This window comes from Balaenoptera ricei, chromosome 13 (assembly GCF_028023285.1).
Source record: "Balaenoptera ricei isolate mBalRic1 chromosome 13, mBalRic1.hap2, whole genome shotgun sequence".
NCBI lineage: Eukaryota > Metazoa > Chordata > Mammalia > Artiodactyla > Balaenopteridae > Balaenoptera > Balaenoptera ricei.
In genome coordinates this window covers 6,920,064-6,942,271 of record NC_082651.1, presented here as the reverse complement: position 1 = coordinate 6,942,271, position 22,208 = coordinate 6,920,064, and the positions used below count along the sequence as shown (strand labels likewise).

Here is a 22,208-nt window from a genome sequence, read left to right as displayed (position 1 = left end):
AAAAAAACCCAGTAAAACCTATGCAGGTAAGCTCATTGCTGTAACAAACAGACCTCCCAAACACAATGAACTTTATTTACTATAGTAAATAAATAAGATGAGAGTACTTTCAAGATAATTCGAATCAGTTTCCCAGGAGTCCAAGCGTTAGCAAGTTATATCTGCTGCTGTTAGTTAACTGGCAGGACCCTTTTAGAGGGATATCTAACAGTCAAGTGAAGAAGCCTTCAGAATATACATGCCCCTTAACCCAGCAGTTTCTCTTCCTTCAATTATACTTTAGAATTAAGGTGGCGCGCAACTAGATAATTCTCGAGCTGCTGGCATGAGTTAGCGCAGACTGTGTCTCCCAAACTTGCCTTCTGGGAATCGCTGGTGAAATCCCTGTAGGGTTTTGTAGGTCTAAGGGAGGAACCGGGGAAGTCTGGGACACGTCCCTCGGTGATTCCCAGCCCAGAGTACACACTAGGCACCTGGGCAGGTGTTTTTGCTTTCTGTTTGTTAATACCTGGCCACCAGGACCAGGCGCTAGCATTTTTAAAGGCTCTCGGGGAACTTCCAATGCACAGCTAAGGCCCAGAATCAACGCCCTTGGGCAGGCTGCGTAAAAAGTTGTAGAACAATTTTGCAAACGAATGTTTATTGGAAACATTTTACGAAAATCTTGTTAAAGTAACCGTGTACAAAAGCTCGTGTGCAGTATGACTCCATTTCCTCAAATAGGAGTGTAAGACTGGAAATTAACTTTGGTTATGAGAAATGCGTGGTTTTTATAGCTATTAGCACTTAAAAAGGTTTCACCATGAACAGCCAGGTGTGTTATATTAAGAATAACTTCAGCTTTTTTTTTGGCTGCATTGGGTCGTCGTTGTGGCGCTTGGGCTCAGTAGTTGTGGCTCGCGGGCTCTAGAGCGCAGGCTCAGTAGTTGTGGCGCGTGGGCTTAGCTGCTCCACGGCATGTGGGATCTTCCCGGACCAGGGCTCGAACCCGTGTCCCCTACCTTGGCAGGCAGATTCTTAACCACTGTGCCACCAGGGAAGCCCCAACTGTTCAGATTATAAGATGCATTTTTCGAGACAATAACGTCACCCAAATTTCTTGGGACCTTCTATGCCTGGTACGACCCTCGGGGCGCCTCTGGGCGCGGACGTTGCTCGCCCATGCGCAGACTGCACCACAGCGTGGGACTGTGACACCGCGAGACTTCCGCAGCTCCACCCACACGCCCCGCCTCCATTTCCGGCTTTTCGCTCCGCCCACTCGGCGTCTCTGGATCCTCTCCCTGGCCAGGCTCCAGCAGCCTCGCTCTGGGTCCGCGCCACACTCTCCACTGCGGGTGGCTGGCTTCCCGGCGGGTTTTGTTTGCGACGCTGTCGTGCCACAGCGCGCTTTACGGCCGCGGGGACGGATCAAGCCGGTGCCAGGGCCCCTCCGGCCCGGAAACAGGACAGGCGAGCGACGTTGATGCCCGGCGGTGGGGCGAGCGCGGCGTGTGGCCGTCTTCTTACCGCCGCGGAGCAAAGGGGGGCCCGGGAAGCGGCGGGGTCGGTGTCTAGGAGCGGGCCAGGAGGCTCCGGCTCCGGCGGCGGCGGCGGCAGAGGCGGAGCGGGTGGCCCCGGGCCGGGTTGTGGAGGCCCGGGGGGCCCCGCGGGCAGGATGAGCCTGACCCCGAAGGAGCTCTCGAGCCTGCTGAGCATCATCTCGGAGGAGGCGGGCGGCGGCAGCACCTTCGAGGGCCTGTCCACCGCCTTCCACCACTACTTCAGCAAGGCCGACCACTTCCGTCTGGGCTCGGTGCTCGTCATGCTACTGCAGCAGCCGGACCTGCTGCCCAGCGCGGCGCAGCGCCTCACGGCGCTCTACCTGCTCTGGGAGATGTACCGCACCGAGCCGCTCGCCGCCAACCCCTTCGCCGCCAGCTTCGCGCACCTGCTCAACCCCGCGCCGCCCGCCCGCGGCGGCCAGGAGCCCGACCGGCCGCCGCTCTCAGGTAAGCCCGGGTCCTCCCGCCGGGAGCCCGGTGTGCGGCGCGGAGGGTGAGATCCGGCAGCTGCTGGGCCTTCACCCGCACGTGAAATGGATTGTGTCCTTTTGAAATCCCCTCCGCACCCCCTCCACCGAGTAGGGACAAGTCGCAGCTTCACGGCACCGAAAATTACTCCTCCCAGCAGTACGGGCCGTGAAACCGTGCCGCTTAGTGTGGGGCTTGACGCTTTAGTGCCTCGTGATGCAGTTCGTGCTCCTCACGCGCGTCTGAGGTGTGTGCAGTTGTAAGTAATGACACACAGGATCTGCCCTCCTACCCCCCGGCTTTAAGTCTCAGAGGAGTCACCGAGAAGTCGTTCAGAACCCGAATACGTTGTTGAGCGGAAATGCACATTCAGCAGCGTGTCAGGACTTCACAGCCGCCTTCTTGCTGTTCGGTGTCCTTGGTTAACGCGATGGGGGCAGAGAATAAAAGTAGTCTCAATTCACGGCCTAGGCTAGGAAACGCAAGACTACTGGACCTTATGTAAAATGCATGCTCGTGCACCTTTGGTGAGATCACTGGGTTGGATGCGAGGCCGCTTTTGCTACTTTTGTTTGTTTGTTTGGCTTATAAACAGAAATTTATTTCTCATTGTTTTGGAGGCTGGGAAGTCCAAGGTCAAGGCCCCAGCAGACTGGGTGTCTGGTGAAGGCCTGCTTCCTGGTTCATCGACAGCTGTCTTCACGCTGTGTCCTCACGTGAAAGGGATGAGGGAGCTCTCTGGGGTCTCTCTTCTCAGAGCACTAATCGCATTTAGGAGGGCTGTGATTGGGGGTTAGGATCAACACTTTAACATTCAGCCTACAGCCCAGGCTTAGCACAGTAATGGCATAATAAAGGATGATTATTTGAACCTGAATTCAACTGAAATTGAAGTAGAGCAAAACGCAAAACCATATACTTACTCTGTAGTTTTAAAAAAACTGTTCACTGTTATCTCCTCTACTAGAGGGAATTAAAGCTGGCCTGATAAGTTGCCTGACGGGACCACTTACTGTCTAAATTGGGAATCGACTATATTCTATCCAGTTTAACCCTCTCTGTTAACACGGGGAAACAGAGGTCCAGGGAGTTCGAGAAACTTGCCCAGAGACAGACAACTACTTTTGGGCTGGGCCAAGTGTAAGACGGGGGTTCCTTTCATTAACACCAGCATCTTTTCATTTACGTGGCCTTTCACAATCTACCAAGCACCTCCTCAGCTCCGTGACCTCATTTATTATACTAGATCCAGGAGCTTACAGAGGTGGCTTTTGGAAGATTTTTTGCATTCTCAGACCAGTGTTGCAATAGCTTATTCTATACTGACCTTTAAATTTAAAAAATATATATGTACACACACATGTAAATGTGTGTGTACATATATATGCACATACGGAAGACACAGCACCACATCTCCCTGTGTCACCCTATGCGGGCCACACCCTGGCAGTCACAAAGCACAAGGAGAAAATGGTCTTCGGTTTGAGAATTCCCGAGTTGCCACTGATGCTTCAATACTAAAGGACTTAGAAGTGTTTACACTTTCAAGAGGAGTAGGAATGTTTTTAGGCTTCCCTTTAATGAGTCTCATTTTGAGACAAGATGGCAAGGTTGGCCAGCCGCTCTTCATGCAGTTTTTGTAGTAAGCCTTTCAAAGAATGAATGGTGAAGCCAATTTGTTTCTCCTCCTGGAATTTGTCCTTCTTGTTTTCCTTTGTTGTGAGGTTATATATTAAAGGTATGGGCATACAGATATTACGTAAGATAAGGGCTGTCACGTGAGGGAGGAAGTCAGACAATAAATCCAAAGAAACCTGTGGAAATTAAAAATCTGAACTCAGGGGCAGGGTGGGAGGCGACACGGTCTTTTCACAGAGCTGTTGCACATAACGCAACTGTCCTCAAAAGCAGGAATGGAAAAGCCATGAAATTTCAGCTGCAGAGCAAAGCTGGGGTCTTGGCTTTAGAGCTTTTAATATCTTTAGCATCAGGCGGGGCAGCAAGTGCCTTTTCCAGAGTAGGCCAGAGAAGATAAGTCCAGTTTGGTTTTTAAGGCTTGAGTCAGCTCTGTGGCCAGCAGCTCGTGGAGGGACACACCGTCAGGGAGTACACCCCGTTTCTCCCAGTCCAGTTGTAATGCTTGGGGCCACTGGATGGTGAAGATAACCAGATTTGCTTGTTTGGGGTCTGCTTGTTGATCACGTACGTTCCTAGATCTCCACCCAGTTTAACTGTTAAAACACCATTCCCAAAGGAGACATCATAGTCTTCAAGTGTGTAAGGTTTGTCTGCAAGTTCTTCAAAAAACTCTGCTAAGGAATCCAGCGTCTCCTCGGCCAGTTTTTCGTCGGTGGTATCGTCCAGAGGGCCAGCGTCACCCAGAGTTCCCGTTGTCCTCAGATTCATCAAGCAGACGCTCTGCTTTTTGACATTCAGGATCTGGTTGAGGCAGCAGAGGCTCAGACTGGGCTGGCTGCCTGCGCAGGCCCTGGCAGCTGTAGAGCGGGGCGTCCGTCCTTCGTTGGCCGTGGGGCCCCGGCGTGGGCCTGGACGTAGCCCGGGGGCGCCGAGCGGGGCAGGAGGCTGGCAGCTGCGTGGTGCTCCAGCGTCCACATCTGTTCGTTTTTTAAACTCAAGAGATGCTTTATGAGAGTTGATTTTGGGAGAAGACCTGAAGCCAGGAGAGGAGAAGGGCACAGAGGAGATGGTGAGGAGTGATAAGGGTACCTGGGAGACTTCGAGGAGGACAGCGGTAGTGGGTGGAGCAGGTAGTGACAGGCGGGAAGCAGTGTGATCTTACAGGCCTTGAGCAGTGAGGAAACAGGCAAGTGACCCCTTTAGGTAGGAACTGCTGGTCAGGGAGCCAGAAGGGAAAGGCAGCGGATTCTGAGGTAACGCCAGAGAATTTCTCCTTGCAGGAGAGGGCTTCTGCCTTTAAGCTAGTCATTGTTCCTGCTGGCAACTCCTCTGGATCTAAAGCATCTTCTCGTTGATTTCCTGCACTGCCCTTACCTAAGAGGGGCAACCTGTGTATTCCATGAGATGTCTTTAGGGTACAGGTACTGAACCTGGTTTTCAGGAAGTTTGAGAATGCTGAGAAAGTCACTGCAACGTGTGTGTGTGTGTGTGTGTGTGTGTGTGTGTGTGTGGTCACACCCACCACCGAGATGGATGGGGCAGTGTGGGATTTGGGTCGGAGAGCCCTTTGAATTCTGTAGGATGGGTTAGGCAAAGGAACCATGACTTATATAATGTCATTCTTGAATGCGATGAGTTTAAACCTAGATGTAGGCCATAGACTGCACTGTAAACAGATTTGCCAGGGAAATCCATGGATTGGTTATTTTGCCTCTCTCTGCCTCAATTTCCTTGTCTGAAAATTGCAGATAATAAATTATGAGAAATAAAAGTATTTACAATAAGCTTTATACATTACTATCGTTACTAGGTGGGGATGGTGCTTAAATATACAACAGAGGGAATGTCAATGCCAAGGCTTAGTATACTGTGCGTCAAGGGGCGCATCTAATGGGTATATGTTATGAAAGTTTTTCAGATGATTCTGCTGCAGAGCCAATGTTGAGAATGTATCTGGAAGTAAGTAGGATGGCTTCCTTGCACTCAAGAAGCTTTCAGTCTGGTTGAAGAGACGTAAACATGATTGTAGCCCAGTGTGGTTAAGGACCATACTAGATGTCACATGCACAGCACCTCGTAGCACAGGAACTACAGCTGTGTAGCTGGAGGGACTTTCGGGGGGGTGACGTTTTTGCTGGAAATTGATGAGAGATGGTGGGGAGAGAAGGGTGTGGCCCTGTCACGTATTCTTAAAGAGCTGCGTGTATTGAATGTTTTGAAATCAAGAATCAGAGGTGAGAGATTTTGTGCAACGGGAGTGTAGAACACATGGATTGGAGGGGGGGGGTCAGGAGATGGGATTAGGAAAGTGGGTCAGGACCACGTTAGGAAGGTCTCTTGAATGGTGCAGAAGTTTGGGTTTAATTCTGTGTAAACAGGTTAAGTGATGTGAGCAGATTTGTACCCAGAAATATAACTCAGTGGTGAGCGTGTGGACTCTGGGCGGTGAGTGGGTAGGAGTCCAAGCTGGGAGCTGGAACAGCGTCTGGCCATGGTGCTGCGGTAGGATGGACGCCGCCGGGTAAGCGGGTGGCTCTGGGATGAAAGGGAAGCATCATGTCCAGCAAGCACTCTCGGAATTGTAGCCGTGCTGTGGACTGAAACAGGTGTGTGAAGTGTATTTGCGGAGCTAGTGATTGCTTCCTTGTCTCTTTAACTTTTACGCAGTTGCTGGTAGCAGTAGAGAAGAAAAGCATTTCTGAGCACTGTAGTTTTTTTTTATTTGTTTTTGCCTGCATATGTGAGCTTCAGCCTTTGCAGGAATTGAAGCAGGTTAGAAAACAAAGTTGGTTTTTTTGTTTTGTTTTGTTTTGGCCGTGCCGTGCGGCTTGCGGGATCTTAGTTCCCCTACCACCAGGGATCAAACCCGGGCCCGGCAGTGAGAGCGCTGAGTCCTAACCACTGGACTGCCAGAGAATTCCCCAAAACAAAGTTCTTAACAGTTACAAAAACCTTAAGTTTCATTGCCGCAAATCATAGAATTTCAGTTGACATACAGTTAATCTAGAGATTATTTGAAGTATAAGCGTGGATGTGTGTAGGGTACATGCAAATACTACACCATTTTATATAAGGGACCCAAGCATCCTTGGATTTTAGTATTCGCAGGGTGTCCTGGAACCAGTCCTCCTCAGGGACACTATTTAATTACATTTTGATGAATGTATCTATTTGGTTAAATGAATCTTCAATTGTAAGTTTGTCTTTAAAGATACATGAGTTGAGGTGACAAGTAGCAAATGCTAATTTTACCAGACTCAATATAATTTTTAAAAATAACCGTTAGAGAAACTGTTGTGCTTTTTTTTGTTTACAGGATTTTTACCTCCTATAACTCCACCAGAAAAGTTTTTTCTTTCCCAGCTGATGCTGGCACCTCCACGGGAACTCTTCAAAAAGACACCGCGACAGATTGCCTTGATGGACGTCGGAAACATGGGCCAGTCTGTGGACATTAGCGGGCTTCAGCTAGCCCTGGCTGGTAAGGAGGGATCCCGCTTCAGGCATCTTTGTGTGCTAGCATTAGGCCTTTTTTCTTGAGGTACTCCATTTAAATGAAGGTCTTTGTAACTGTACTAAAAAGTTAGTATTTTCCGTGAAAAACATAGCTTCAGTACTGGATCCTTGCTCTTATGGGATATAAATTTCATTTTGAGTTTTCACTTGAATTGATTGCTTTTCCAGTTTAAGACGAATGCTGAGTAAAACTTGGTCCGTTTAAAATTTTCCTGATGTCATTTCTACTCAAAGCGATCTACAGATTCAATGCAATTCTTATCAAAATCCCAACAATGTGTTTTGCAGAAATAGAAAATTCATATGGAATCTCAAGGGACCCAGAATAGCTGAAACAGTGTCATCTTGGCACCTTTATCGAAAATCATTTGAATATATATATGGGAAGGTTTATTTCTGGGCTGTCTATTCTACGTCATTGGTCTATTTGTTTGTTTTTTTTTTAATTATTTATTTATTTATTTTTGGCTGCGTTGGGTCTTCGTTGCTGCACGCGGGCTTTCTCTGGTTGCGGCCAGCAGGGGCTACTCTTCGTCGCGGTGCGCGGGCTTCTCATTGCGGAGCATGGGCTGTAGGCATGCGGGCTTCAGTAGTTGTGGCGTGAGGGCTCAGTAATTGTGGCTCGCCGGCTCTAGAGCACAAGCTTAGTAGTTGTGGCGCACAGGCTTAGTTGCTCTGCAGCATGTGGGATCTTCCCGGACCAGGGCTCGAACCTGTGTCCCCTGCATTGGCAGGCGGATTCTTAACCACTGCGCCACCAGGGAAGTCCCGGTAGGCGGATTCTTAACCACTGTGCCACCTGGGAAGCCCGGTCTATTTGTCCTTATTCTAGTACCACACTTTTGATTAGGGTGGCTTTTTTTTTTTTTTTTTTTTTTCCTTTCATGTAAAAAGGCTTTTATTTGCAGGGGAGCAGGACACTAATCCAAGTCATACAGTAGCTTTTGTGAAATCGAGAGGTGTGAGATCTCCACCCTGTTCTTCTGTTTCAAGGTTATTTGGGCACCTTCTGTTACACGTATAAGCAAGTGAATGGGTGGTCTTGAAGCAAACTCGTGTTGTGATAGAAAATAACGAGACCTTGAACAGGGAGGTCAGGGAGAGCCTCTCCATATAAGGATAAAGAGCAGCTTTTGCTAACCTGCTCTAAGCAAAAGTGCAGATGCATGGGTCTCATCACCTGAGAGCAATTCATTAGGGAAATTCTAATCTGTAGCCAGATTTGTGAACCCTTGACCTTGTGGTTAAGTGAGCTGCAGGGTTAATTTGACAGTGCCCCATCCTTAGACTTCATGCTCTGTGACATTTGGCATCTTATATAAGGTGACATCTTTCAATAATCTTCTCTTTCCTTGGGGCATTCTGAACCTTATTTTTAAACTGCTAAATAGTAACAATATAACGATGGTTATTTTCTGAAACTAAGAAAACTCTTTTTCAGACTTTTAAGATTGAAGGTACACAAAAGTACTTATTAGCTACTAGTGCCAGATGCAATCTATTAACAGAAATAAAATAATTATTTTCTTGACCAAAGACAGTATGAAAACTGGTTGCCGAGGTGATGGGCAATTTCAGCCACCTTACCTTTAGAAGTGACGTATATTCTGAGGGTTCTAGTTTTGTATTCAATAAAGTAAGAATCAGATCTAATTTCCTTTTCAACTTGTGATGACTTGAATCAGCCCATGAGAAAGTTTTAAAGTACATCAAGCTCAGGGACTTCCCTGGTGGTGCAGTGGTTAAGAATCTGCCTGCCAGTGCAGGGCACACAGGTTCAAACCCTGGTCTGGGAAGATCCCACATGCCGCAGAGCAACTAAGCCCGTGCACCACAACTACTGAGCCCACGCTCCACAATTCCTGAAGCCCACGCGCCTAGAGCCCGTGCTCCACAACAAGAGAAGCCACCGCAATGAGAAGCCCGCGCACCACAATGAAGAGTAGCCCCTGCTCGCCGCAACTAGGGAAAGACCGGGCACAGCAACGAAGACCCAACACAGCCAAAAATAAATAAATAAAATAAATTTATAAAGTACATCAAGCTCAGAAAGGAATATGTGACTAGGGTTAGGATTGAGAGGCTTGGCACAGTGGCTAAGCTGGCTGTCCCCTAGAGCTGTTTGCTGTCCTCTGCCCAGACTGAAGATGTCTTAATCATTTTCACAAGTGCTTAAGAAAAAAAGGGGAGTACACCTATCTTCTCTGGAGCTGGCCACATAGATCTGTACGGAGGCTGGCCTGAAATTCAGATGTCTTTACAGTGGGATCCAGGGACCAAAGGTTTATTTATGGATGATGCAGTTGCATTTTCCTAACTTTAAGAAAACAAGCAGACAAGTTAAACATCAGGAACCACAAGGGGCAGTTATAACTACAGTGTGTGTGCAATAGTAGCTTGTTTTAACAGATTTTCCCCTGGTTCCTAATGGGATTGAATATCTTTTCAGATGCTTATCGGCCATACAAGCTTTTTTTTTCTTTTTTTAAAAATTTATTTATTTGTTTTTATTTTTGGCTGCATTGGGTCTTCGTTGCTGTGCGCAGGCTTATCTCTAGTTGCATCGAGCGGGGGTTACTCTTGCTTGCGGTGCGCGGGCTTCTCATTGCGGTGGCTTCTCTTGTTGCAGAGCACAGGCTCTAGAGCGCAGGCTTCAGTAGTTGTGGCGTGTGGACTTAGCTGCTTCGCGGCATGTGGGATCTTCCTGGGCCAGGTATCGAACCCGTGTCCCCTGCATTGACAGGCAGATTCGTAACCACTGTGCCACCAGGGAAGCCTCAAGCTTTTTAAAAATAAAACACTTGTTGAAGTCATTAGCCCATTTTTTCCTGTTTTTTAAAATTGATAATATATCCTGAATCTGGCCCTTTGTTTATGTGTTGAAGATAACTTTCTCCATTTAGTGGCTTCTCTTTTCACTCTCTTGTGGTGCCCTCAATTTTGAAATGTTTCCTATTTTCATCTATTTCAGAACGCCAGTCTGAATTGCCAACTCAAAGTAAGGCCAGCTTCCCTAGCATTCTCAGTGACCCAGACCCGGATTCTTCTAATTCTGGATTTGACAGCTCCGTTGCCTCTCAGATCACGGAAGCTTTAGTCAGTGGACCAAAGCCACCTATTGAAAGTAGGTATATCTAATTTTATATTCTTGGTTTTATTTTATCATCATCCCCCTGACACTTTCTGGTTTTCTGAAACATCATGTTGTTTTCGTTGATACTTAAACGTGAATTTTTTTTAAATTTATTTTATTGAAGTACAGTTGATTTACAATGTGTTAATTTCTGCTGTACAGCAGAGTGATTCAGTTATACGTATATATATATATGTACATTCTTTTTCATATTCTTTTCCATTGTGGTTTATCACAGGATATTAAATATAGTTCTCTTGTGCTATGCAGTAGGACCTTGTTGTTTATCCATTCTCTATATAATAGTTTGCATCTGCTAATCCCAAACTCCCAATCCATCCCTCCCCAATCCCCGCTTCCCCTTGGCAACCACAAGTCTGTTCTCTATGTCTGTGAGTCTGTTTCTGTTTCATAGATAAGTTCATTTGTGTCACATTTTAGACTCCACATATAAGTGATATCATATGATATTTGTCTTTCTCTCTCTGACCTCACATAGTATGATAATCTCTAGGTGCATCCATATTGCTGCAAATGGCATTATTTCATTCTTTTTTATGGCTTAGTAATATTCCATTGTATAAATATACCACATCTTCTTTATCTTTTCATCTGGTGATGGACATATAGGTTATTTCCATGTCTTGCCTATTGTGAATAGTGCTGTTATGAACAAAGGGGTGCATGTATCTTTTTGACTTAGAGTTTTGTCTGGATATATGCACAGGAGTGGGATTGCTGGATCAGACGGTAACTCTGGAACCTCCATACTGTTTTCCATAGTGGCTGCACCAATTTACATTCCCGTCCATAATGTAGGAGGGTTCTATTTTTCTCCACACCCTCTCCAGCATGTTATTTGTAGATTTTTTAATGATGGCCATTCTGACTGGTGTGAGGTGGTACCTCATTGAAGTTTTAATTTGATTTGCATTTCTCTAATAATTAGCAATGCTGAGCATCTTTTCATGTGCCTGTTGGTGATCTGTATGTCTTCTTTGAAGAAATGTCTCTTTAGGTCTTCTGCTCATTTTTTTTTTTTTTTTAATTTTATTTATTTATTTATTTATTTATGGCTGTGTTGGGTCTTCGTTTCTGTGCGAGGGCTTTCTCTAGTTGCAGCAAGTGGGGGCCACTCTTCATCGCGGTGCGCGGGCCTCTCACTGTCGCGGCCTCTCTTGTTGCGGAGCACAGGCTCCAGACACGCAGGCTCAGTAGTTGTGGCTCACGGGCCTAGTCGCTCCACGGCATGTGGGATCTTCCCAGACCAGGGCTCGAACCCGTGTCCCCTGCATTCATTGGCAGGCAGATTCTCAACCACTTCTGCTCATTTTTTGATTGGGTTGTTTGTTTTTATCTGTTGTTGAGTTGTATGAGCTGTTTGTATGTTTTGGAAATTAAACCCTTGTTGGTCGTACCATTTGCAAATGTTGTCTCCCAGTCTGTAGGTTGTCTTTTCATTTTGTTTATGGTTTCCTTTGCTGTATAAAAGCTTGTAAGTTTGATTAGGTCCTATTTGTTTACTTTTGCTTTTATTTCTATTGCCTGGGAGACTGACCTAAGAAAACATTGGTAGGATTTATGTCAGAGAATGTTAAACATGAATTTAGTAGAAACTTCCTAGTATAGTGTCTGGAACATAGTAGAGATGCTCAATAAAAGTTAGTTTCTTGGGCTTCCCTGGTGGTGCAGTGGTTAAGAATCCACCTGTCCGTGCAGGGGACACAGGTTCAAGCCCTGGTCTGGGAAGATCCCACATGCCGTGGAGCAACTAAGCCCGTGCGCCACAACTACTGAACCTGCGCTCTAGAGCCCACAAGCCACAACTACTGAAGCCCGCACGCCTAGAGCCCGTGCTCCATAACAAGAGAAGCCACCGCAGTGAGAAGCCCGCGCACCGCAACGAAGAGTAGCCCCCGCTTACCACAACTAGAGAAAGCCTGCACGGCAACGAAGACCCAACGCAGCCAAAAATAAATTTTAAAAACTTAAAGAAAAATAGTTTTTTAATAAAAATACGAAGTTTTTGGGAATTCCCTGGGGGTCCGGTGGTTAGGACTCCGCGCTTCCACTGCAGGGGGTGCTGCAGGTTCCATCCCTGGTCAGGGAACTAAGATCCCACATGCTGTATGATGCAGCCAAAAAAATCCCACGTTTTTTGTATTACATACCTATCATCAGCATATCTGATATAAATTCTCTGATTTTACTGAAATGAGTTTATTTTTGTAGCTTACTACCTTTTTGTTTTATACGTCATTAATCTTATCATTCTCCATTGAAGTTTTACTGATTTTATAGCTCTTACTTTAAAGAAAACTATTGAACTTGAAATAATAGAGCAGCATTTTTTATTTTTTTAAATTTATTTTTGGCTGTGTTGGGTCTTTGTTGCTGCGTGCCGGCTTTCTCTAGTTGCGGTGAGCGGGGGCTACTCTTCGTTACAGGGCATGCACTTATTGCAGTGGCTTCTCTTGTTGCGGAGCACAGGCTCTAGGCACGCGGCCTCACTTGCTCCGTGGCATGTGGGATCTTCCTGGACCAGGGCTTGAACCTGTGTCCCCTGCATTGGCAGGCGGATTCTTAACCACTGCACCACCAGGGAAGTCCCGCATTTTTTGATTTTATACGATTCTGTGTGGTTTTAATGATGAAGGTATGCTTTCTGCTTAGGGATAAGAACATGTTCTCCAGACTATAGTGTCACCTTGAGTTTAAAACTTACACTGTGACTTTTAATGCCATTTACAGTAGGTCTTTGGAACAAGTAAGTCTCAGCTTAATCACAGTGTGTGGGAAGGTCCAAGGCACAGATGGGTTGTATTTAATACTTGCTCGGGCACATCTTTGACTTGAATGGGCCACTGAAAAGGTATGTAAGAAGCAAATCAATCAGATATTAGGTCTGAGTCTAGCTGAACACCAGGCATCCTTACCTCATGGGAACTTTCTCTTTATCACATAGGTATAACTTCTCGTGAAATGTTAAAAACTTTCTTTTTGTAAATGGTGTGCAGAGATTCAGGTGCTAGTTCTGGTGATATATGTGAAGAGATGGTGTAGTTTAAGATAAAGGGATAATTCTTAGCCAGACACATTTTCAGTAAACTAGAGGACCTAGTAATCTCAAATTTGGCCGGGGCTCGGTCCATGAGAGGAGTTAGCCATCTTAGGCCCTACGTGGGAACCAAAGTGAGGGGTGAAATTCGCTGGGAAGTCCCAGACAGACAGCATTTATTTTAGTGGGTTTATAACTTAGGGATCGGTCTTGTTTTGTAAAGTAGTTGAGGTATTAAATTGAGTCACTTCACTGTTCTGTTGTATTTTTACTGTTTTAAGAAAATGATATAGCATTTGTGAATTTAGGGGTTTATGAAAGTCTCCAGATTCATTTGAGAATGTCAGTAGTCAACCATACCTTTCTCCTGCCATTTCATCTCCACATAATTTGCTACTTCAGGGTTATAAGATGCAAAAACAAAACCAGTACACATCATATGGTCTCTGAATAAAATAGTGCTGAGAATACGATGAGTGAGATCAATTAGTATTTTATTTTTCCCATGCAGACTTACCCATGGAGTAAGTTAGTTGTGTCCTTCTGCGATTGAGTGGTGATCATGCTTGAACTAGGACTTGTCAGGTGGTGGTAATGTTTTCCTCTCCTCCCCCAAAACAGATAGATTTGGTCTCTGACATAATAATGTTATGTCAGTGTTTCATTTTCTTGTGTTCTGAATAAAACCCTGCCTTTATGTCGTTTCTGCTTCTGATTTTCAAGTCAGAGTGTTGGTGTGTTGTCCTTATTGAGAGGTGTTACTGTAGTTCACTAAGCGGAGTCTGAGGTTTATAGAGACGTGTGGGGTGGTCAGCCGAGGGGCAGAAGCAGGCAGACACGCTCCTCTGATTACAGGCCATTTTCGGCCGGAGTTCATCCGTCCACCACCTCCGCTCCACGTGTGTGAGGACGAGCTGGCGTGGCTCAATCCAACCGAGCCCGACCACGCGGTTCAGTGGGACAAGTCAATGTGTGTGAAGAACAGCACTGGCGTGGAGATCAAGCGAATAATGGCCAAAGCCTTCAAAAGCCCCTTATCTTCTCCTCAGCAGACACAGGTATATCTTTATTGTAAACAGTTTCCTGTATTTAATTCACCAGGTGTTTTTGTTTTTCATAAAGTGATAAATGACCAGTACCATGACGTTGGCAGCATGAGCCAACAGTAGGAGGCGTGGTCCCTGAAGCTCTGTTCTGCCCTCCCACTTGGCTCACTTCACTCTGGTGGGGCACGAGCTCTGGTGCCTGAAAACCTAGTGACTTCTGTTGGGATCAGTTTGACTCCGGAGTGTAGGATGGCGCTCACTTCTGCTCTGCGCTGCTGGGCTGGGCGCTTTGAGTACATTGTTACTAAGCTGGACAGGACTCCAGGAGGGCAAGCGGAATTAACATTTACCGGGAAGGTGAACTAGCACCCATCACACAGCTGGTTAATGGTGGATTCAAAACAGCCCCCGCACCCAACTGTGACACTTCCCTGGGGGAAAGGCAGGGCACTGTGGGCGGTTCCGTTGGTGAACTTCATTATTCAGTTAGCACACTGAACGCTAGCACTTGCTGGGAGATACGTCTCCAGCGTAGCTCAGTTTGCTTACCAGGCCATCCTGAAACAGTACATGTGTGCATACCGGAGACGGGGGAAGGAGCACAGGACATTTAGAAGAATGTACCAATTTGGCAGAAGAAATTGTCTTTGAGGACACCTGAGTGAGAGTGTGCAGTGTGGTGGGCAGACAGACCCGCCCCGTCCCCCTCTCAGGCATCTGTTCCCCTGGGCGCCGGGTGGGGCTTTGGTTCCGGATGGTCCCTGATGATCTCTGTGATCTGTGCTTTTCAGGAGTACTAGTTGGTAAGATTATTTTTAACAAATGACAGGGAAAAAAACCTACAAAGGACTTAAGGATGATATTGTTAAAATCCAGACAATATTGATTCTGGTTTAATGCCCAGGATGCATTAGTGTCGTTTATAAACTGGTGTGAAGGTGCTTGATTTTAATATCTGACAATTCAAATGTTGTAAATTTTAAAATATCAAAGAATGATGATCATGGATTTGAAGGAAGACATTTATAAAATTATCTGCACTGAACCAACTTTATAACTTTTCTTTATAAAATACCTGTTTTTTTGTATGCATGCAGGAAAGAGAATTTGATTCAGGAACCTCTCTTTTTCTCTTTCTAAAAATTTGATTATATTTAGCTCCTTGGAGAGTTGGAAAAGGACCCCAAACTTGTTTATCATATTGGCCTCACTCCAGCCAAGCTTCCTGACCTAGTGGAAAACAACCCTCTAGTCGCTATAGAAATGTTGCTGAAGTTAATGCAGTCAAGCCAGATCACTGAGTATTTTTCGGTTCTGGTCAATATGGACATGTCATTACATTCAATGGAAGTTGTAAACCGGTAAGTTTCTATACGCGATCAAATGCGGACAGGGGTGTGTAATATAAATCCGGATTAAATGACTAGAAGGGAAAAACCAGCAACAATTTTTTTCCCCTGATACTGTTAGTCTGAGAAAACCATAATCTGAGCCTTAGCGTTGACTGCATGTGAATTCAGCACCCACTAGTAAGAACCTGGAGGGCATTTCAAGTATTTAGCACTAGTAGCAGCATCAGTGAAACTTAATTGCTAAAATTTATTTCCTATTATGGTTGTATATTCTTTACACAAATTACAGATACTGCATTATTTCTCATTAGTGACTAACAGCTGTATCAGTATGGGTCTAGGAGCTGAGAAAATTCTGGGAATGCCTTCCTAGAATTTGTTGTTCCTTGCACTGTTCTCTGAACCTTTCTTTGGTCTCCTTGCTCCACTGTCATCAACTATCTGTCAGGGAACCAATACATTCCCTTCTTGATGTGCTCTGAGTAGTGGCTTCTCACTTTGTTATTTTGCTTACAAATATGTTTTAGGTAAATTACAAATTTCATAGGCTCGGGAGCCTACTGCTTATTCAGCTGTCTATGGATAGTGTAGCCGTATGTGCAGGCTTGCCTGATGTGGTCGCAGTTTAGGCTTCTCATTCTCAGCTCCCCTCCATGTGGTGTCCTGTTTTGGGGGCTAAATTATATAGTTTTTCTGCTTATGGAGGTCCGTTCTGAGTGCTAGGCAACTGCACTTCAATTAGAGCACATCTTTTGAACACTCACTCGTTTGTAAGTTGGGGATTAATTGTTTTTTAACCTACTTAAAGCTGTACTAAAGAATATGTCCTGGGAATCCCTGGCGGTCCAGTGGTTAGGACTCTGCACTTTCACTGCCAAGGGCCAGGGTTCCATCCCTGGTGGGGGAACTAAGATCTTGCAAACCACTCGGTATAGCCAAAAAAAACCCCCCAAAAACCAAAAAAACCACAATGAAGTTAATCAGCTGGTGGGAAAAGCCTGGCTGGAAGCCAAGGGATCTCAAGTGTGTGTGTGTGTGTGTAGGAGAGCGCAGATTTGTGGGAGGGAAGCACGAGGTATTCACCTTTTACTACTTTCTGTGACGGCAAAACCGGCTGGCCGCTTGCTGACATGCGGCTTCATTTCTGCGCCCTCATCCAGGCCTTTGGCCTCTCCCCCTTGCTGAGGCTCACTGCTCTTTGGGGGCTGCCTCCTGCTCAGGGCCTCTGGGCCGACCATGCTCTAGGTGCCCACTTACTGTCTAAACCAGCCATTAGGCACTTAACCCAAGAATACCGCATCTTTTCACCAGCGGTGCAGAAGTGATTTCAAGGACAAGGTCTGCTCTGTGTGCGCCCCTCCATCATGGTGCATCACCCCCAAGTGTGTCGCCGGTAGCCTATGGCTGCGTTTCCTTGGAGCACGGGTTCCTCAGCCTTGTGGAAAAAAGTTCAATAATCAAATAAGTTTAGAAAATTTTTGGAAATTCATACTGTATAGTCAGCATAGCACACACCTTTATCTGAGCATGAAATTCCTACTTTACCCTTCCCCCCCCCCCCCTTAAAACATTTCACAGAATCCTTGGGAAAATACCAGCCACCGGTCTTTCCCACCAGCTCCTGAGTGTGCCACGCCAGTCCGATTCCACAATTCACTCAGATTATTTACTTAGCTGGAAGGAACACTTCTCTCCTTGGGTTTCGGTTTAAGTCATTTGCCCTGTTGACTTTTCCGGAGTCTTTCACTTACATCACTCTTTGTGCAAACGCCTCATGTTAGCACTTATACATTGTGCTGTTCAGTTACTACCACGCCTTTCTTCACATGCGTTCCTCGCATAGCACTTGTGTGTAATCAGGTTAGTAAGCGTTACTTACGTGGACAGAGTAACTGCCCGGGTTGTTAGAGCTTGGACGATAACTATGAATTCTGACTCAGCCAAGAACACACAGGGACACGGTGCTCAACGCGTATTGCATGTGCGATGCTGAGTGTAGACCTAAGAAACGGAAGTGTCACTTATTAATGGCGGGGCGGGGAGCGCCCTCTGAGGTTTACTTGCATAAACTTATTTAAAACTAGGTAAGTGGATCATATATCAGAATTTTTCACTAAATGACCAAAGGAAATTTTATATTTTATGGTTAACGGTGTTTTAAAATGTTATTAGCAAATAAAATTAACAGCCCTGACTTTCTAACTTTATGAAACAGACTAACTACAGCTGTTGATCTACCTCCTGAATTTATTCACCTTTATATATCAAATTGCATTTCTACCTGTGAACAAATTAAGGATAAATATATGCAGGTAAGTAATAGAAATTTTTGTAAATTTTATAAATACCTGCCCAGAAAACACACACTAAAATTGGTTTCTTTTTCAGAATCGTCTGGTGCGTCTCGTGTGTGTCTTTCTCCAGTCCTTGATCCGTAACAAAATCATTAACGTGCAGGACTTGTTTATAGAAGTGCAGGCCTTCTGTATTGAGTTCAGCAGGATACGAGAAGCTGCAGGCCTCTTCCGGTTGTTGAAGACCTTGGACACTGGGGAGACACCTTCTGAGACCAAGATGTCCAAGTGATACCTCGTCGGGACCACCTGTTCATCGTTCAGCTGTGCTGTGCTTTTCATTTTTAAAACTGTTCAGACCCTGAGTGATTGCTTGGCTTAATGCGTATAAACACCACTTTATCCACTTAAAGCAAAGTTTTGCTTTCCTGGATGACTTTTTCTTTCAGATGAATTTTTGGTAAGAACTTGGAAGAATGTGTCTTGCTGATGATTTCCATAGGGGATGTCATCCCAAACGAAGTCACTGCACTAAGTAGATGAGGTCTTCAGCACTGAAGAGCAAGGTGCCTGTCTGTGCTTAAGATGTAAGTGATGGGCTTCAGTAAGGCAAGAATACCGTTTTCCTGAGGTTCCAACGTTCAGAGTTTTTAGTGAGTAAATGAAGACACTCTTAAGAACCTGCCTTACTGCCCCTGAGGTCTTGAGTCATCACATGACGGTATTCTGACCCTTGAACTTCTCACTGGGTGCAGTGTGAGCCTCGGACACCCGTGTAACCTTATCCTTTCTTGTCCTGGGGACCTAAGAGACAACAGCGGGCTGCCTACAGACGTGGGAATTCTTAGAAACCTTTCTCGAGACTGTAACAGCTGGTATTTTTCTGGGCCGTCTCTCCTGTTAACAGTCTTAAGAGCGTCGGTACTCCAGGAGGAAGGACGGCACCGGGGGCCGTGCTGCCCGCCAAGTGGGCTTCGTGCCCTTCCCGTGGCGTCCTGTGGGCTGTGTAAGCCCGCATTTAACTCTGGACAGCAGTGCCTTACATTAAAGTGTTCTATGAACTCCATTATCTGACGTGTTTTTCACTCAAAGACATCATGACAAACTCCCCATTTGCTGAGGTACTTTCAAAGCATATTCTTCATAGGAACAGGAATCACCTTCCAATCCAACCCTTAGCAAAAGGTAAAGGATACCAAGCCAAGGGGTTTTAAGATGAGTACAAATTCCCACCTTGTTATATTGGCAAAACAGTACTCTTAAAATTTATGAGAAATTTTAGCTTAGTTATTATGAAGGGCAGGGATCTATAAATATATTTGCTTCAAGGAAATAAGGACCCAAACTGGTGTAACAGGCACACCTTCAGACATCTAAATGATGGCAACAGTTGACTTCTCTCAACACCTAATCGCTGGCATCACCGTTTTGCATGTTACCACTGGGCAAAGAAACAGTTCATTATTCAAATACTCTCCGGCATGGCGAGGTTTCGACCGCGCTTTGCCGCAAGCCTCCCAACCTCAGGCTCCAGGCCCTGCCGGTTCCTGGTGAGGCTGAGCCAGCCTCCTGGCCGGCAGCCCCGGGACGCACGCACGTCGCTCACCTAACACGAGTTTTCTCCGGGAGGTACCTCACCAGCACTCAGGAGCAGCAGCCTGGGCGACAACACTGTGCCTGGGGTCCGTTCCAAACTGAAATCACCAACAAGAAGCACAAAATTTCAGAGATGTGGGACTACGTAGACCACAAAAGGACGCCTGTTGACAGTCTGAGCTGAAAGTAGCAGACAGCACCCTCCCGTCCAGCCTCACCTGGCAGCGCGCGTGCCAGCAGCTCAGCACGTCACTGCCCCCGGGGTGTCCACGAGCCGCCGCAGGTGTGCTACACACACTGATTTGGAGCGGCAAGTGTGCGTCTGTGGGCAGATGTGCAAACGTGGCCTGTGACTAAGGACAGACCACTGCGCATCGTTTCCAGGTTACAGTACTGGTGTTTACTTGACACAGGGAAGGTTTTCAAATTTATTTTAAATAAATAGCTTACAAAGAATAGTAATTATATTTAGAGAACATTAAAAAAAAACAGTCAAGATACACAGTTACACCACCAGCAAAAAGTTCATTAAACATATTTAAAAGTAGAAGAAAGTTTACCTGAAATAAAAGAAACAATAATCCTGGGATTCAATAAACTGCAGTCAACTTTTAAGTATCATCAAACGAGTTCAGTTTAACTGTCATGTTTTTTAAAAACCACACCTTGAATTCTCTGGACTTTTAGTTCCAATTTGTTGTAGCTTTAATATCTTCAAATAACCTGTTAAAAAGAAGACAGCAAAAAGACCTGTTAAGAAGATGACATCTTAGGGTAGAAAGTTCAAAAGTGTATTTGCAATCCTAAAATTTAACTATTTCAAATACCTCTCTTTAACAGTATTTTGTTAAATAAATTTAAGGAAATGGTATCACTCAATTTTTATTCTTATAGAATACAGATACACTTTCATAAATTTTAAGTAGCATGTACTACTGTATTATACATTTTGTGATGATTCACATTCCCATGGTGAACAGTGGATCACATACCTATTTTAAATGATATTAGGGTGATATCCCTAAAATATTTTAAGGGTTAAAATGGAAAATTAACGCATGGGAAGAACTTTTTACATACTTGTTAAAATTCCTGCACCCTGTACCAAGAGATTTTGCTAATTTCCTTTTGTATCTGGTCTTTTCTTTTTATGCAATCACTACTGTTCTTATGAGGAAAATCCTTGAGGAAAGGACTTCCATAATCCTGGGATTCAACAACTGTAATCAGCCCAACAGAAAGTACTAGTGTTCCCAAGTTTCTCTTTAGCCCTTAATACACAAGCCTACAACTCATCAAAAAGAATGGATTGACTTTTCTTGTACTAATTTTAAACAAATGCAGTGCAAAATACTTTTTTTGATTTACAACTTATTTTGTACTTTGCTGTTAGAACAAGGGCAGATTTCTAGCTGCATGGCTGATGATGACATTGTAGACGTTTCACTTTCATAACCAGTAATACAAGTACTAGTATTTTTGATGAATGAAACGCTTATAAGTGTTTTTAAAACTTCAAAAGCGAAATTAACTGGGAAAAGCGTAGGTGGCTTTTCTGGTTGGTTGTTGCGTCACAGAAGCACAGCGTGTGCCACACAAGACAAGCTCTGGTTCAGGCCAACGTCCCATGCTCTGTAAATCTCAAAGCAGGGCTTACAGTGAGCCCAAAGAAATGCTTTTGACTAAAACATGTCATTACCTCAGGATCTAGTTAGTAATGTATGCGTGCTGACTTAACCTCACAAACTTTAATGTGCTCAAAAGGAGACTATAGCCAAACTAAGCTATCTTACTGGGGAATCTGGTTACGCTGGGTATTGTGTCCAAGTAAAAACACACCCGGTTCCTGAAGGTCTATTACTGTTGTTATTGTTTTCATGATTCTAGTGGTCTTTGATTCAGCAAGTATATCATAAAGCGTGTAGAGAGGTGCTTACTGCATGTTCAAGCCCCGAAGTTGCCCCAAGGTTGCCCCAAGGTTCACTGATTATCTTTTCTTAAAAATACCTGAGCTCGCTGGAAAGGCCTGTCTCGGAAACCTTGCCCTGACATTACTGAGGTCAGACCAGAGGTTCGCTTCAGGAGGTTTTGTCACCGTGTGCCCACAGAGAGCCAACTGCTGAGGGACACACTGCAATTCGGCCTTTTAGTGTCATCATTCCTCAGTAACTACAGGGAGGGAGCAGTCTTTCAGGAAAGGCTCTGCGGATTCAACATCCCTAAAAGGACAGCATGCAAGGAGCTATTATTACCTGCGCCAGGTGCCGTGTGTACACCTCCCCTCTGGGCGTCGTGGCTTTCTGGTGGGAAGCCCGGAAGCAGCATGGCAGGCAACAGCCTGCGGGGTGGTCACATCCACGGGTACACTGCCCTCCTCCACACGCTGCCTGAGGCTCTCAGTTAAAAAGAAAAAATACTGTCTCTGCATTATTTGTGAAGAAATGGTCTTCATGACAACTGTCAGAAGGAAATTGATTACTGCCATAAATAATATAACCTTAACTACATCCCTCATTTACTAATCTTTCTTCATTGACATTCCCCAGATTCCCAGCATTTTATC

The 22,208-nt window shown here is 45.3% G+C and overlaps 1 protein-coding gene, 1 non-coding gene and 1 pseudogene across 3 annotated transcripts; 1 reads left to right on the top strand and 2 right to left on the bottom strand.

Moving 5' to 3' along the window:
• Positions 1-1,328: 1,328 nt before the first annotated feature.
• On the top strand, positions 1,329-19,115 carry CNOT11 (CCR4-NOT transcription complex subunit 11). Of its 2 annotated transcripts, XM_059943364.1 has the most exons (7): positions 1,329-1,991; positions 6,967-7,131; positions 10,138-10,290; positions 14,213-14,415; positions 15,562-15,764; positions 17,971-18,067; positions 18,144-19,115. In XM_059943364.1, the coding sequence occupies exons 1-7, from the start codon at positions 1,466-1,468 to the stop codon at positions 18,339-18,341; spliced, it is 1,545 nt and encodes a 514-aa protein (XP_059799347.1). In that variant the 5' UTR covers positions 1,329-1,465; the 3' UTR covers positions 18,342-19,115. The 2 variants fall into 2 exon arrangements, with proteins under 2 accessions (XP_059799347.1, XP_059799348.1); XM_059943365.1 differs by lacking the exon at positions 17,971-18,067 and having other exon boundaries at positions 18,144-18,279.
• On the bottom strand, positions 4,000-4,664 carry LOC132377035 (frataxin, mitochondrial-like; annotated as a pseudogene).
• A 2,583-nt stretch (positions 19,116-21,698) lies between the features above and the next one.
• On the bottom strand, positions 21,699-21,812 carry LOC132347131 (small nucleolar RNA SNORD89). The gene has a single exon (XR_009497090.1). It is a non-coding gene; the product is annotated as a small nucleolar RNA SNORD89 (small nucleolar RNA).
• Positions 21,813-22,208: the final 396 nt, after the last annotated feature.